This window comes from Oryctolagus cuniculus, chromosome 3 (assembly GCF_964237555.1).
Source record: "Oryctolagus cuniculus chromosome 3, mOryCun1.1, whole genome shotgun sequence".
Classification (NCBI taxonomy): Eukaryota; Metazoa; Chordata; class Mammalia; order Lagomorpha; family Leporidae; genus Oryctolagus; species Oryctolagus cuniculus.
The window spans coordinates 53466592-53482853 of NC_091434.1; the positions used below are offsets into that span (position 1 = coordinate 53466592).

Sequence of the window (16262 nt, forward strand, 5' to 3'; positions counted from 1 at the left end):
CCAACTTGACTCTCACTGGGATTAAACATGACAATAGGTCTGATCTGATTTCATCATCATTTAAAAAATCATCTATTATTTTTCACTTTATGTTTCTGTGTGGGAGCAAACTGTTGAAATCTTTACTTAATGTATGCTAAACTGATCTTCTGTATATAAAGAGAATCGAAAATGAATCTTGATGTGAATGGAAGGGGAGAGGGAGTGGGAAAGGGGAGGGTTGAGGGTGGGAGGGACGTTATGGGGGGGAAGCCATTGTAATCCATAAGCTGTACTTTGGAAATTTATATTCATTAAATAAAAGTTAAAAATAAATAAATAAATAAATAAAAATAAAAAAATAAGAAAATATTTCTTACGGGGCCGCCCATGGCTCACTTGGTTAATCGTCCGCCTGTGGCACCAGGCATCCTAATAGGCTTAGTTCTAGTCCCCGTTGCTCCTCTTCCAGTCCAGCTCTCTGCTAAAAAAAAAAAAAAAAATCCATAAACTGTACTTTGTAAAATTACATTTACTAAATAAAAGTTTAAAAAAATTATCATTTGCTTCTAAGATGTCTGAAGGACATATTTTCCCAGATTTCTTATAAAATAATTTAAATTTGAATCTTTGATAACTTGAAAAAGAAAATACATTTATATTACTGCTCCTGCAAATATTATTTATTTGGTGAATTCTGTTCTAAGTAAACTATAATCCCTTGCTGTGCCAAAATGTTTATAAATGATATAAACTTAAGGTTGAGTTTTGTGAAAAATAAAGTGCTTTGTAAAATTGATTAGCAGCTTTTATTTAGACTCTTTATATATTTGCTTTTTACTTTCTGTCGGGGAAAAGATGGAAGGTAATATAATTATTCGATCTCCACAAATAAGTCGAATCTTAGGGATAAATCTATCCAAGATAAAATATCTCTGCAATAAATATTATAAAATATCGATGAAATAAATAATCAATGACATACAAAAAATGGAAAGACTTCTTTGATAATGGATTGGAAGAATTAATATCATTAAAATGTCTATACTACCTAAAGCAACCTATAGATTCAATGAAATTCCTAGCAAAAAATCAAACACATTCATTACATAATTAGAAAATATAGTGCTAAAATTCATAAGGAATGACAAAAGAGAAAATAGCCAAAGCAATCTTGAGCAGAAGAAATCCATCAGTTTTAAGTGAATTAGTTTTTAAGATCAGTGCTTCTTAACAGAAACAACTTGTACAAAAATTTGTCACAGAATTTTGAGACCCATTAAAACAAAATTTAATGAGAAAAAAAAGAAATCAACCTGGAAGTATTACAACATCTGACTGCTACAAAAATTTATAGAAATTAAAACACATTATTGGGATAAAAATGGACACATAGATCAATAGAATATATATATAATATATATATATATATATTCAGCTAATTTTTGCCAGAAGTGCCCAGCCCATATATTGGAGAAAGGATAATCCCTTCCATAAATGATGCAGGCAAAACTGGATGTATATATGAAAAAGAAAAAAATTAGATCCTTACCTCTTACCATAAACAAAAATCAATTCAAGAAGGGTCAAAGACCTAAAGTTAAGACTTAAGAATATGAAGCCGCTGGAAGAAAATTTAGGGGAAACATTTCAAGACATTGATGTAGGTGATGACTTCTTGGATAAGACCCCCAAAGCACAAGAAACAAAAAGAAAACTAGGTAAATGGTATTAAATCAAGCTCAGAAGCTTCTAAATAGTAAAGGAAACAATCAAAAGAATGAAGAGACAGCAAAAGTGATGGGGAAAAAAATCTGCAAACTACCTCTCTGATGAAGGATTAATGTCCAGAGAATATCAGCAACTCTAAAAACAAAAAACCACCAGTCAATTTCAGAAATGTGCAAAGAACTGAGTAGACAGTTCTCAAAAGAAGAAAAACAAATAACCAATAAATAAATGAAAAAAAATGCTCACCATCACAGTGCATCAGAGAAATGAAAATCAAAACTATAACCTCACCCCCGCAGAATGCCTTTTATCCAAAAGACAGAGAGTAACAAATTCTGGTGAGGAAGTAGAGAAAGAGGAACCCTTACAAACTGTTGGTGGGATTGTAAATTAGTACAGCCACTGTGGAAAACCCTATGGAGATTTTTTATTCCTGGAAATAGATTTGCCATGTGATCCAGCAATCCCACTAGTGAATATGTACCAGAAGGACATGAACACACTGTATCAAAGAGATAGCTGCACCACCATGTTTATAGGAGCACTGTTCCCAATGCCAAAATATGGAATCAACCAAGGTGTCCATCATCAGATGAGTGCATAAAGAGAACGTGATACACATACACATACACATACAGAATAATATTATTCAGCTATAAAAAGAATGAAATTCTGTATTTGCATCAAAATGGCTGAACTGAAAGACATCATATTGAGTGAAATAAGCCTGACACTGAAAGAGAAATACCACATTTTCTCCCTTATATGTGAGGACTAATTTTTAAAATTAAAATTAAAAATTAATATTAAAAAATAAAAATATATCTGTGTACCAATATTGCTAAAAATACAGTTTTATCAAATTTTGTTTTATATCTTTTTCAAACTAATTGTTAAGAATGATATACTACTATAGATGTAATGATCTGTGGTTATTTTAAAATTTACTGTATATCATTTGATTGTTCAGAACCTTTACCTACATGCCTACTGAACTATGGTCTTTTATTTTTTATTTGTTGTACTATTTAGTGGAACATTAAGCCTTTGATTATAATAAAAATAAAAAATGTTATCTTGGGCCAACATTGTAGCTTAGTGGGTTAAGCCACTGCCTGCATCACTAGCATTCCATATGGGTGCCAGTTTATGTCCTGACTGCTCCACTTATGATCCAGCTCCTTGCTAATAAACCTGGAAAAGCACAAGTATTATAAGTACTTGGGCCCCTGACCCTGTGGAATACCCAGATGAAGCTCTTGGCTTTGGCCTGACCTAGCCCTGACTACTGAAGCTATTTGGGGAGAGAACCAACATATGGAAGACCTTTCTCTCTGTCTTTCCCTTTCTGTCTGTAACTCTGAATTTCAAATAAATAAATGAATATTTTTTAAATGTTATCTCAAAACTTAGAGAGAAAGGAAGGAGGAAAACAAAGATTATTATATTTTTAGAATTTTATCTGTCAACATCATGAAATCCATTCCCTTTATATTACAATAAAAATTGTCAAAAAATGTGTTACTAAGTGTAATTATTGGAAAGAAACACTGGATAATCAAATACCAATATCTAATAGTCTTTAAATCCTATAAGAGTTTAGATTAAAAATGAAAGCTAAGATAGTCTGGAAAGGCATTTAGAGGGAGCATATGGTAGGCAAATTAATGGCCTCTCAAACACGTCCACATCATTTTACCCAGAACTTAGGTTACTTGTTAGGTTACTTGCTAAATTACTTGTTAGGTTACTTGTCATAAGGAAATTAAAGTTGCAGATGAACTGAAGTTTCTATAGATAAAGAGGTTATCTTAGACTATCTCAATAAGCCCTGGGTAGTTACAAGGATTCTTAAAAGAGGAAGAGTAAAGCAAACAATCGAGAAAAATATGTGAAGAAAGGCAGAGATGCACTACACTGCTTTCTTAGAAGATGGAGGAAGGGGCTACAAGTTGACAAATTTAGATGATGGGAAAGGGGGGGCAGTGGATTCTCACCTAGAGCCTTCACAAAGTAATACAGCCCCCCAACACCTTGATTTTAGCCCCTTACAGTCATGTCAGACTTCCACCCACCAGAACTATAAAATAATAAATTCGTATTGTTTAAGCTGATTAGTTTACTATAATTTTTTACTGCAGCAATCTGAAACTAATGCACATTGCAGGCACACAGGTTTCTAGTCACGGTCGAGGCACCGGATTCTGTGCCGGTTACCCCTCTTCCAGGCCAGCTCTGTGCTGTGGCCCGGGGAGTGCAGTGGAGGATGGCCCAGGTCCTTGGGCCCTGCACCCGCATGGGAGACCAGGAGAAGCACCAGCTGCAGCGGCCATTGTGGGGGTGAACCAACAGAAAAGGAAGACCTTTCTCTCTGTCTATCTCTCTCACTGTCCACTCTGCCTGTCAAAAAAGAAAAAGAAAAAGAACTTTGCCATGTTTTCATAGTTCTCTGAAAAGTTTGGTCAGAAATTTTCAACCAAAACTATGATAATAATTGGATTTTTTGTTCTTGTATGCTTTGTTGTTTGAAATTTTTAGGTGTTCCAAATGTGTGGAATATCACTTATGCCAGGAATGTTTTGATAACTGTTGCCATCATTCTCATACTTTTACATTTCGTGAGGTACAGTATCCTTAGTCCTGTTGTAAAAATAACTATGTGCAAACCTAAGAAGAATAGATAACACTCTGGAATGGAACTGATTATTTTTTAATAGAAACTTAATATTTTTAGGAAAAGCTTGTTTTATAGGGATGCACAAAACAACCAGCATGTACACTGGTAATTTACAAAATCCATCACAGTAACAAACACTTTAAAAAGAATTATAGCCATCCAATTTAAAAATTAGTTTTAAAAACTCTAACATTGCAAATTGGCTTATCATAAGTATCTTATACTAACAATAACAAAACATGGAATTTTACTGAAATCATGTGAACAGAACATTTAAAATGTAACTCCCGGGGCCAGCACTGTGGAATAGCACTTCCAATCTAGCTCTCTGCTATGGCCTGAGAAAGCAGTAGAGGATGGCCCAAGCCCTTGGGCCCCTGCACCTATGTGGGAGACCTGGAAGAAGCTCCTGGCTCCTGGCTTCGCATTGACCCAGCTTGGGCTGTTGCAGCCATTTGGGGAGTCAACGAGCGGATGAAAGACCTCCCTCTCTCTGTTTCTGTCTCTGCCTTTCAAATAAATAAATAAAGCTTTAAAAAAAAATCTCCTGATGCTAAATAATAACACTACTTTGTTACTATATAAGAACATAAAACCTATATAATTATCATTACTAACATTATCTTGAAAAGTGATGTCATTTTAGTGGCTGCAAAATAGCACATGAGACACACTCATAATTTGTAAATTCTACGATGTGGTAAAAATAAGTATGCTTATATTTATGAGTATTCACATTATTATGTTATTAATGTGAAGCCTATTAATTTTAAATAATGAAATAAAAATTTCAATGATTTGCAATGTAACATCTACTTTTCACCTGTTACAGAAGAGAAACCAAAAATGGAGATCACTAGAAAAAAGATCAGATATTGTAAAATACACAACTATTAAAAATGAGGTAGAAGAGAAGATGCCGCAGTTTCAAGAAAAGAAAGGGTGAGATTTTCTGTAAAGTTTACATTTCTTGTATGACATGGAATTTTTAAATAATTTTTTAGTTCAAATAAGTTCTCTTCATTCCTTTATTTATTAAATATTGAGAGTGGTATATTTTCTGGGTGACACTGTATCATGCAAGTAAACAGCAAGACTCTGAGTCACACTGCCTGAATCCTATCCTAGTACAGACACTGTCTGAGTTTTGGGCTAGTTACATCACTTCTGCCTGTCACATTTTCCTCATCTTTTTTTTTATTTTTGGACAGGTAGAGTTATAGACAGAGAAAGAGAGACAGAGAGGATAGAGAGAAAGGTCTTCCTTCCATTGGTTCACTCCCCAAATGGCCACCACAGCCAGCGCTGCGCCGATCCGAAGTCAGGAGTCAGGTGCTCCCTCCTGGTCTCCCATGTGGGTGCAGGGCCCAAGCACTTGGGCCATCCTCCACTGCACTCCCGGGCCACAGCAGAGAGCTGGACTGGAAGAGGAGCTGTCAGGACTAGAACCCGGCACCCATATGGGATGCCAGTGCCACAGGTGGAGGATTAACCAAGTGAACCATGGTGCCAGCCCCATTTTTTTTTTATTTGACAGATGGAGTTATAGACAGAGAGAGAGAGACAGAGAGGACAGAGAGAAAGGTCCTCATCTTTAAGATATGAATAATTATTGTAAAATAACCTCATGAGAATCTTTTATATATGACATGAATTAATATATACAATAAATATTCATGCTATGTTTATCATTAATTATTCAAGAGATTGAAATAGTTATTAGAGTAGTTTCCTGATCAGATAAATGTAAAATTAAAGTGACATAAGTTATATAAAGAAAAAAATACAAGGGTTGGGGTGGGCATTTGGCCTAGCGATTAAGATGCCAATTTAGATAACTGCATACCACGTTGAAGTGCCTTGGTTTAAGTCCTGGCTCTGCTCACAATTCAGGCTTCCTGCTAAAGTGTACCTGGTAGGCAACAAACAGGTGATAAGTATTTTGGTCTGTGTCACCCATGCGGGAGACCCAGATTGAGTTCCTGATACAGTCCTGGCCATTGCAGGCATTTAGGGAGTGGGCCAGGGATGCAAGCTGTGTCCATCTGTCTCTCTGCATCTCAAATAAAGTTTTAAGAAAGAAAAATACAAGGTAATTTGCTATTTGTTTTTGAAATAGTTGTACTCTAGGAGAAGAAAGTCTTGTTTTGTCTCATATCCCAGACCCCTTCACCACTTCTGCCACTGTACTCCACCCCTGTGGGAAGAGTGCTGGGAAGATTTGTTGTATTTCAGGACACTGACTGGGCTGTTTACTAGTAAACAACCAAAAGGTTCTAGACCTTTTCTCATACTTCTTATCAATGAAATAAAATTAAGCATGCTGTATGTTATTAGCAAGTTATGTACATATCAAGCGTATACAGAAAGACTATTTTGGATGGGATAAATTGAAATTTGTTAGAAAATAATTTAAATGAATCCACCAAATAAAACTGTGCTTGTTCTCACTAAATGTGTGTGTGTGTGTGTGTGTGTGTGTAACCCTGCCATATGGACCCCTCTCACCATATACATGTGCCCTCCACACTTATGCATATACACATATATGTACATTTTTATCTAAATCCCAATGATATTTTATCTGTGCCTTGTGAGAACTCTACATACTTTGGACAGCAGAACTCTGTGGGACATAAAATGAGCATGCACAAAGGCACTTCATCTCCATTTCCCCTGACCAGGTATTGTATCTTGTCCTATTAAAATGATGTTGTATTACTAAAGATTGGACTTGTGAGATGTTGGAGGGACAAGGGACAGGTGTGCAGAGGAACAAGTTTATAGGAAGAAAATCATTCTAGGCAGAGAAAACTAAATAAATAAAGAGTTTCAAAATGAAAGAATTGAGTCAGCGCTGTGTTGACAGACCAGAAGGAAGGGGCGAAGAAGGAAAAGAGAGAGGAGAGCATAACAGAGAGACCACAAGAGAGCAAGAGAGAGAGAATGATCAAGAGACAGAGAGAGATCGAGAGAAAGACAGAGAGAGAGAGAGAGATCAGGAGATGGAGAGAAAAGAGAGCCATGTGTTCAGGAATGGGTCCTCTTAAAACTTTGGCAGCAGGGCCAGTGCTGTGGCGCAGCAGGTAAAACAGCCGTCTACAGTGCCAGAATCCCATATGGGCACCAGTTCATGTCCCAGCTGCTCCATTTCCGATCCAGCTCTCTGCTACAGCCTGAGAAAGCAGTAGAAGATGGCCCAAGTTTTGGGCCCCTGCAACCATGTGGGAGACTTGGGGATTGGGGTGGGGTGGGGGGGCGCTCCTGGCTTCTGGTTCCTGGCTCCTGGCTTCAGATCAGCACAACTCCGGCCATTGCGGCCAATTGGGGAGTGAACCAGCGGATGGAAGACCTCTCTCTCTCTCTCTGCTTCTCCTCTCTCTGTGTAACTCTTTCAAGTGAAATACATAAATCTTTAAAAAAAAAAAATAAAACTTTGCCAGGGGGTGGGCAGGGAAGTAGGAGCAGCGAATCCCATTAGGGTGGGGATGGGACTGACACCGGTGGTTGGGCCATGGGGTCACCTGACTTCCAGCAATCGTGGCGGGGACTAGAGCCTAGGATGGGATCCAGGGTGTTGATCGCACCACAGATAAGACTGTGCCATTTTACTAACATTCCCTCCTATTGTTTTTTATAAAGCAGGAGTTATATAGGATTACATTAGCCCCAGAAGTCCAGGAGGGGTAGAGGGATGATGATCTGTCTTTAGAGTTACTTCTTGCTGACATGGGGTGACGAGGTATTCTTCACTGGCATTGGGCGATGTCTCAACTTGCTGTCTCCTGGGGGGAGCCGAGTATATCCCTGTAGCAGCATTTGGTTTATTGCCTGGTTGATGAAGGCCTTGGTTTGTTCCATTATCACATTATCAACTCCTGTAAACAAACAGACACAGTAGTATAAAAAACAGGGTGAGGTTAGCAACCAATGCTCCTAGTAGTGGCATTAACCGAGTAACGAGAGGATTTCATAGAGGAGAGGAAATGAGGGGTGTGAAGACTGTTTGATGGATGTGGTTTAAAGGTAACCCCAACCAAAACTGGGAGAAAGGATCTCTAGTCTCTTGCAGGTAGAGGGGTTCGTCTGTGGAGAAAATCCTGAATAATCATACAACATTAAGTGTGGGAAGAGGACCATCAATACATACGGGTTGGGGGTAGAGCCATTGATCTTAAAGTAGAGGCTATAACAACATGTTTCTTAATTGAAATTAGATGACCTTGGTAAAAGTAATTTCTGTGGCATAATGAGGATATACCTATAGAATCATGAGGAGAGTGAAGTTTGCTAAAGAGTGTATTTGAACTTTGTTCTGAATGATATTTGAGTAATAAAAATGCACCTGACCTTTGAACCCACTTTTGTTTTAAAAATTTGATTTCTCTATTTTCCAGTTGTTAATAGCATCAAATAGAAGTTAATTAATATTATATTATCTTAGTTATATCAGTCAATACATTTGGTTCAAAAATTTGTATTTTTATAGTTACATAAACATAGTTCAACATTATCAAAGTAGCAACCATATATATGCAATGGAAAATTAATTTCCTCATAGTTATTTGGCCAATTTATCAGAGTAGCCTGGAATATTTTAATGAGACTTACTCTACATCTCACTTTGTACCAGATGTCAAAGTGAATTGGGTTATTTTTCTAATCATATGCCTAAGTGTTGGCTCAGACTGAAGCAATATGAGTAAATGGTTCTCATAAAAATTTTGTTCTAGTTTTACTGACCTTAAAGTAAAAATCATAAAATTTCAGGAGCCAGCATTGTGATGCAGCAGGTTTAGCCACACTTAGACCAACATCCACTTTCTAGCATCTGGAGTCCTGCATGCTTTACTTTCAATCCAACTCCCTGCGTGAGAAGACTGCACATGATGATCCAAGTTCTTGGGCTTCTGCTACCCTTATGGGGGACCAGAATGGAGTCCCAGGCTTCTGGCTGCAGCCTGGCCCAGACCTAGCTATTGTAGCCATTTGGGAAGTGAACCAGCAGATGAAGATTCTCTTTCTCACTCTCTCACTCTCTCTTTCTCTCCCTTCCTCCCTGTCAAATAAAGAAATATTTTTAAAAATTCAGGTTATTGGTATGGGCATTTGGCACAGCAGTTAAGATGCCACTTGAGATTCCCACATCTAATATTGGAGTGTCTAGGTTCAAGTCCCTGCTATGCTTCTGATCCCATTTCTGCTAATGCACACCCTTGGCAGGAGCAGATAATGACTCAAGTAGTTGGGTCCTTGCTACTCATGTGAGAGACTCAGATTGCATTTTGGTCTCAGACTCTTGGCTTTGGTCTGGCCCAGTCCTGGCTGTGGTAGCCAGTTGGGGAGGGAACCAGTTGTCACTGTCTGCACCTTTCAAGTAAATAAAAAGAAATCAATAAAAAATTTTTTTAAATGAGATTATTTTTATTTAATATGACTAAACTAAACTTTGTTCTTTTTTTTAAAAGATTTTTATTTATTTGGAGATCAGAGTTACACAGATATACAGAGAGAGAAGGAGAGGCAGAGAGAGAGAGAGAGAGAGAGGTCTTCCATCCATTGGTTCATTTCTGCAATAGCCAGAGCTGTGCCAATCTGAAGCCAGGAGCCAGGAGCTTCCTCCCGGTCTCCCACACAGGTGCAGGGGCCCAAAGACCTAAGCCATCTTCTACTGCTTTCCCAGGCCATAGCAGAGAGCTGGATCGGAAGTAGAGCAGCCAGGTCTCAAACCGGTGCTCACATGGGATGCCAGTGCTTCAGGCCAGGGTATTAACCCTCTACGCCACAGCACCGGCCCCAAGCGACATCCATCTTAATTAGATCAAGACAATATATTTTTTAAGCCCTATGAATGAAATTTATTATTTTTCATCCAAGAAAATGGTGGGTTCAATATTAGAAGATTTTTACCTGTGCCACTGATGATTTCCAGATCTGTAATTACCTATGAACAGTCATCTCTCTGCTTATTCTTATTCAGCCAAGTTTTCACACCAAAACATGTGGTAAAATCACTGCCTCTGCTACTGATTACAAAGAATAGTAAACTGCTTGCTCCGGGCTACCAATGCCGACTTTGTTTGAAGGCATTTCATCTTGGTCAACATACACGATCACTACCATGTACTCACAAGGTAAAAATATAATCATTTTTGTAGCTTGACTTCCCCTATAGGACCATTTTTTTTTTTACAATTAACTGATGATTTAAGTCTCATTTTTTACTTATACTTGCAGAGATGTTCATGTTACACTGAATATGTAGAACAGTTGCAACAGAGACTATGAGGAGGCAGTTCTACCTACTTAGGATGTATTCTTACTGATTAGAATTCATTTCCGCATATATCACCTGGGAAATATAAAATGGCAATATAGGGTTAAATTCATTTAATTACTTAGGTTATATGAAAAGGAAAACCACATAGCATACTAATGTTTTGTTCAGTATTTTTGTGATTCTTTAAATGAAACAGAAATGCCTAAATTGACATGGTTGATTATTTCATATGTACTCACTAGAATCAAAGTCAAATATTGCACATATATTTGATAACCAAGTTTCTTCTTGTGTAAAATTGTTTCTATAAATAAGCATTTATAGTTAACTTTTACTTATAATGGCTGATTGTTTATTTTATTTCCAAAAATATTATTTGATATTTTATATCTTGCTATAATCATATCAATTTCCAACTCTAGTTGGTTATGACTTTTTAAATTTTGTAATACTTTTCATTTTTTTTTTTTTGACAGGCAGAGTGGATAGAGAGAGAGACAGAAAGGTCTTCCTTTGCCGTTGGTTCACCCTCCAATGGCCGCTGCGGCCAGCGCACCGCACTGATCCAATGGCAGGAGCCAGGTGCTTCTCCTGGTCTCCCATGGGGTGCAGGGCCCAAGGACTTGGGCCATCCTCCACTGCACTCCCTGGCCACAGCAGAGAGCTGGCCTGGAAGAGGGGCAACCAGGACAGAATCCGGCGCCCCGACCGGGACTAGAACCCAGTGTGCCAGCGCCGCAAGGCGAAGGATTAGCCTAGTGAGCCGCGGCGCCGGCCAATACTTTTCATTTCTTGTAAGTTAGCAGTGAAACCAACAGATTATGGAAGTGAATTTTTAGCAATCTTGATATAAACAAATGTGATAGCCATATAAGACTGTGCATTTTACTGTTGAAAATGGAGATCTGTTTATAATTAATTACATTTATAAGTAAGTTTAAAAAATTCTTCAAAGTATTTTTGTAAACTTGATAAATTATAATTGTCTCCCATTTGTGCTAAATGCTTTTCATATTCATGCAATTATAAAACTGGGGAAAATATAAATAATATAGATTATAAATAAGATAGTTATAGCTCTGAATAACATGACTTTTTTTTAAGTTTCATAGGAAATGTATTGACAGTTGGTTACTCTACAAGTGCAACTCATGCCCTATTGATGGACAAGTTATATATAACCCTTTAATCTGGAAAGATATAACAATGAATGGACAAACACATTTGTGTGTTTCAAACACAAACATCACTCATCCCTCAAAGCAGGAAGAACCAGAGCTTTTCATTCCTTGTATTGGATTAGTCTTGAGACAAAATAGATGTGGAATTTTACCAAGTATACATCAATGTAATTCTGAAAAACTGAATACACCTCAGAGTCAAACTGAAACCTGTCAGAATTTAGCAAAAGATGATTCATGCTCTGTCCAATTAGATGATTTGAATTCAAAAAAATTAATCTATGAATATAAAATTAGCCAACACTTCCCCACATATCTTCAAGATTTACCCACTAGATCATTTGGGAAAATATCATCTCAAACATTTCTTCCTTCTATTGCTCACAAGAATGTTACTTGTCCTACTGAAGTGGAACGCACATGTTTCAGTGAAAAATACTCTATTGGCCCAAACCAGAAGATGACAAAAGGCTATAAACGTATTAACCACAAACCAAAGAAGACCCCTGGTACTGAAATAAGAGAAGAAAACAAGAGACCAAATACTTTACTTCCAGAAGATTTAAGTCTTATTGTCAATTGGGGTATAACTAAACTTAATTTGTCAAAAAGATATAATAATTATATGGGAAAAAATTAGACAAAACTGAAGTCCTCTCTCAAGATGACCTGTAATCTCACTCTTTAGTACAAAGCAAACTAAGATATCTTTAATAATGGAAGAAGTTCAATTGTGGAAAATACTTTCATTATTATCAAAAAATTTGTTAATGAATGTAAACATGTTTTATTTTTAGAACCTAAAAAATACATATACACTCTTGAGAAATATATGTAAAATTTTGTTGTCATTTTGCTTTCTTATCTATGATTCACAACACTTACAGGTAATTACCCTATAATACATATAAGACTTAAAGCATCAGTTGTCTTAATCAGTATATTCAAACTGTTGTAAATTATGAAAAAAATTTTAGAACTTTTATAAATTATTTCACACTGATTTAATTTTTAATTAAATTAAGGAAATACATTTGTCCTGTTTTGAATCATTCTTTTTCAAATATTTCACTTCATAACATGTAACATGCAGGAATTATTGCCAGATACTTGTGTATTCCTTTCCATTTTTCTTGCACTAATAACTGCTAAAATGTATACAAAAACACGTTTTTTTCTTACACTATTCAATTAAAGGAGTTTTCTTATACATAAAATGAAAACATTTTTGCACCAAAATAAATTTATTTTATTCCATTTTTCACAGAAAAATAAAATATAATGCTATGAATTGTTCTAGATTTATTTTACCATTTTATTTCCAAGTAACATAGAAGTACTACCTAATTTCTTGATACAATCTCTTTTAAAGGATCTGCTCTTTTAAATCTACTCTATTTTCAAAATAACAGTTATTTCAAAATGTTCATATGAAAATTATAGCCTTTAGATTTTCATTTTTTTAATTCTATCTCAGTAGCTTTTGAAGTTTTGTTTTGTTTTGTTTTAAGGATCAGGCATTGTGGTACAGTGGGTTAAGCCACTGCTTGTGATGCTGACATCTTGTATCAGTGTGTGGCTTAAGGCCAGGCTGCTCTGCTTCTAATCCAGCTTCCTGCTAATGCACCTAGGAAGACAGTGAAGGTTGGTCCAAGTACTTAGGCTCCTGCTACCCATAAGAAGATCTGAATGCAGTTCCTTATTCCTGACCTTAGCCTGACCCAGTGCAGGCTATTGCAGCCATTTGGGGAGTGAACCAGCAGATGGAAGATCTCTCTCTCTCTCTCTCTCTCTATATATATATATATATATCTCCCTCCCCCTCCCCCTCCCCTTCCCCTTCCCCCTCTCCCTCTCCCTCTACCTCTACCTCTTTCTCCTGATCCATTGTCCTCTCTCACTCTGCCTTTCAAATAAATAAGTAAATTTTGTTTACAAACTATTTTTAGGGGCCAGCACTGTGGCACAGAGTTAACCCACTGTCTGAAGTGGCAGCATCCCATATGGGTGCCAGTATGAGTTCCAGCTTCTCTACTTTTGATCCAGCTCCTTGCTAATGCACCTGGGAAAGCAGTGGAGGATGATCCAAGAGCCTGGGTCCCTGAACCCATGTAGGATACCTGAAAGAAATCCTGGCTCCTGACTTCGAACTGGCCCAGCCCGGGTTGTTGCTGCCATTTGGGGAGTGAACCACCATATAGAAGACTCTCTCTCTCTCTCTCTCTCTCTCTCTGTCTCTCTCATTTTTCTGTGTATGTAATTCTGACTTATAAATAAATACATTTTTAAAGAGTTGATATAATTGATTTTCTTTTGTTTGTAATAAGGAAAAATCTTCATATGATTGTGGGGGGGGGTAATGGAACATGTGGTTCTGTGAAACAAATTTGACAAAAGCAAAGTTCTTTAAAAATAACTTTTGAATTTAAAGAAATCATTAAATTGAGGCTAATCATAACAGAAACAAATTACTAAAATGTAGTTCACAAATAGTGACAGGTAATTAGCGTACAAGTTGTATTTTGTTTTAGGATTGATTTATTTATTTGAAAGGCAGAGCTACAAAGAAGCAGAGGCAGAGAAAGAGAGAGAGAGAGAGAGAGAGAGGGAGGGAGAGAGAGAGGTCTTCCATCTGCTGGTTCACTCTCCAAATGGCTGCAATGGTCTGGGATGAGCCAAGCTGAATCAAGGAGCCAGGAACCCCGTCTGGGCCCCCTACACCAGTGGCAAGGGTCCAAGTATTCAGGCCATCTTCCACTGCCTTCCCAGGTGCACTAGCAGGGACCTGGATCACAAACATGGCAGCTGAGACTTGAACTAGTGCTCCAGTACAGGATCCGGTGTCACAGGTGGCTTAAGCCATAGCATTACAAAGCCAGCTCTATGAACTGCGTTTTAAAATTGAATAAAGTTTGACTTGCTTCTGATAAACAAATGGATGGCCAAGTGTATCTGTCAGTAATCCAGGATTTTATCAGCCTGTTTTTGAAAGGTAAGAAAAGCACAAAATAATTTTCCATTTAATTAAATATTATTTTATGTTCTAATAAATATTACACTCTCCTTTTAAAAGAATTCTTCAAATGCAGAAGATAAAAATGCTTAGAAAGCAAAACGTATGGAAGAGCCATGAAAGAACAATGGAAAATTGGAATGCTTGTCAAGAAAAACAATGATGCTACAAAATTCATTTTCTATTTATAAGAAATATAGATACTATTCTTGACTAGTCAAACTTGTTAATGATTATTCTGCAATTACTATTCTATTATTGCAGTAATATATAATATACAAAATACCCATGATTACAAAAGATTTTTATAAATTAACTGTTAGGATAGCAATTCCTTATGATTCTACCAAGCTTTGCACAGAGTTGAGGATGTCAACAGGTAGTTCAAAGAGCGAGAGTGAAGAAATTTGTTTATTGAACAAAATTCACAAGAAGTATCTGATTTCTAAGAATGAACAGCACCCAGTTTGTGAGCAAGAAGAAATGCCCTAAGATTAGCGTAACACAGACTTAAGGGAAGTGGCAAATGACATGATTGTGGATCAACAGGTCTAGGGTAAAGACATACAGACGAGTGCACTGCCATTTAATGTCACTTGTAGAAAAGGAGGGCAGTTGCTGTGTATCTTCAGTTTGCATCCAGATACCCAGCTGAGCTATCTGGAAACAAAAGCATTGAGTCATAGGTATGACTTAGAGGAGGGGCATTTGTACAGCATTGGTAGATAAATCAGAAGTCTAGTAGATTTGCTTAAGCAACTTCTGATACTGCTCAGGATCAAGACTAGAAGTGCCAGTTCCACATTACGATGCATGGTTGCTGTGCCCAGCAAACTTTATGTTGCAATGAATCTGACAGCTCAGCTTATTGATGGCTGTGTATTGATAACTGATAGGTTTCACTCTGTACCACAGCATGCCATGAATTGTTTTTCAAGAGCCAGGTTGTATGGCCTTACCCTGAAACCTCAGGGAACTGCATGTGATTCCTCCACTTGGGCTTGCCAAAAGCTCCATAGGTCACTGATTTAGACATTAGCTCCACCACCTCTAATATGATAGCACTCGCATTGCAGATGCTTATCCCACAGCATAGACCTACAGATCTCTTTTCTGTCCTGGGTTCTACCAAAGTTGTCAGCCATTGGTGTCATCCAGTATATTAATCCCTGTAATTCTCAGATGTGGAATAGTGGAATATAATATCTCTATAACTCAGAGTCTTCTTTTTTGTGGTAAGAAGTGCAAGATGTGATCATTTATCTTTTATTTTGGAGTGAATATCCCAGCATGTCCTTATCCACAGCAACCCTAAAATTTTAATATTGCGAAGGCCTCCTAATCTTTGTAGGGTTATCTCCACGCGCATCTCCCCAGTATTCTCTCTCCAGGTGTCAGGGT

At 37.2% G+C, this 16262-nt stretch overlaps 1 protein-coding gene across 5 annotated transcripts in view; it reads left to right on the forward strand.

Annotated features, from left to right (window-relative positions):
- The window catches only part of ZSWIM2 (zinc finger SWIM-type containing 2), a 35646-nt gene extending 22894 nt beyond the window's left edge, over positions 1–12752 (forward strand). For 2 of the 5 annotated variants that reach the window (XM_017342979.3, XM_051849373.2), the window contains exons 5-8: positions 4249–4333; positions 5220–5329; positions 10368–10521; positions 11772–12752. In XM_017342979.3, coding sequence (XP_017198468.1) covers positions 4249–4333; positions 5220–5329; positions 10368–10521; positions 11772–12488 — 1066 coding nt within the window. In that variant the 3' untranslated portion in view covers positions 12489–12752. The remainder of the gene's footprint in view (positions 1–4248; positions 4334–5219; positions 5330–10367; positions 10522–11771) is intronic. The other 3 variants (XM_051849372.2, XM_008258821.4, XM_070070494.1) reach the window with 3 other exon arrangements.
- The last annotated feature ends 3510 nt before the right edge of the window (positions 12753–16262 follow it).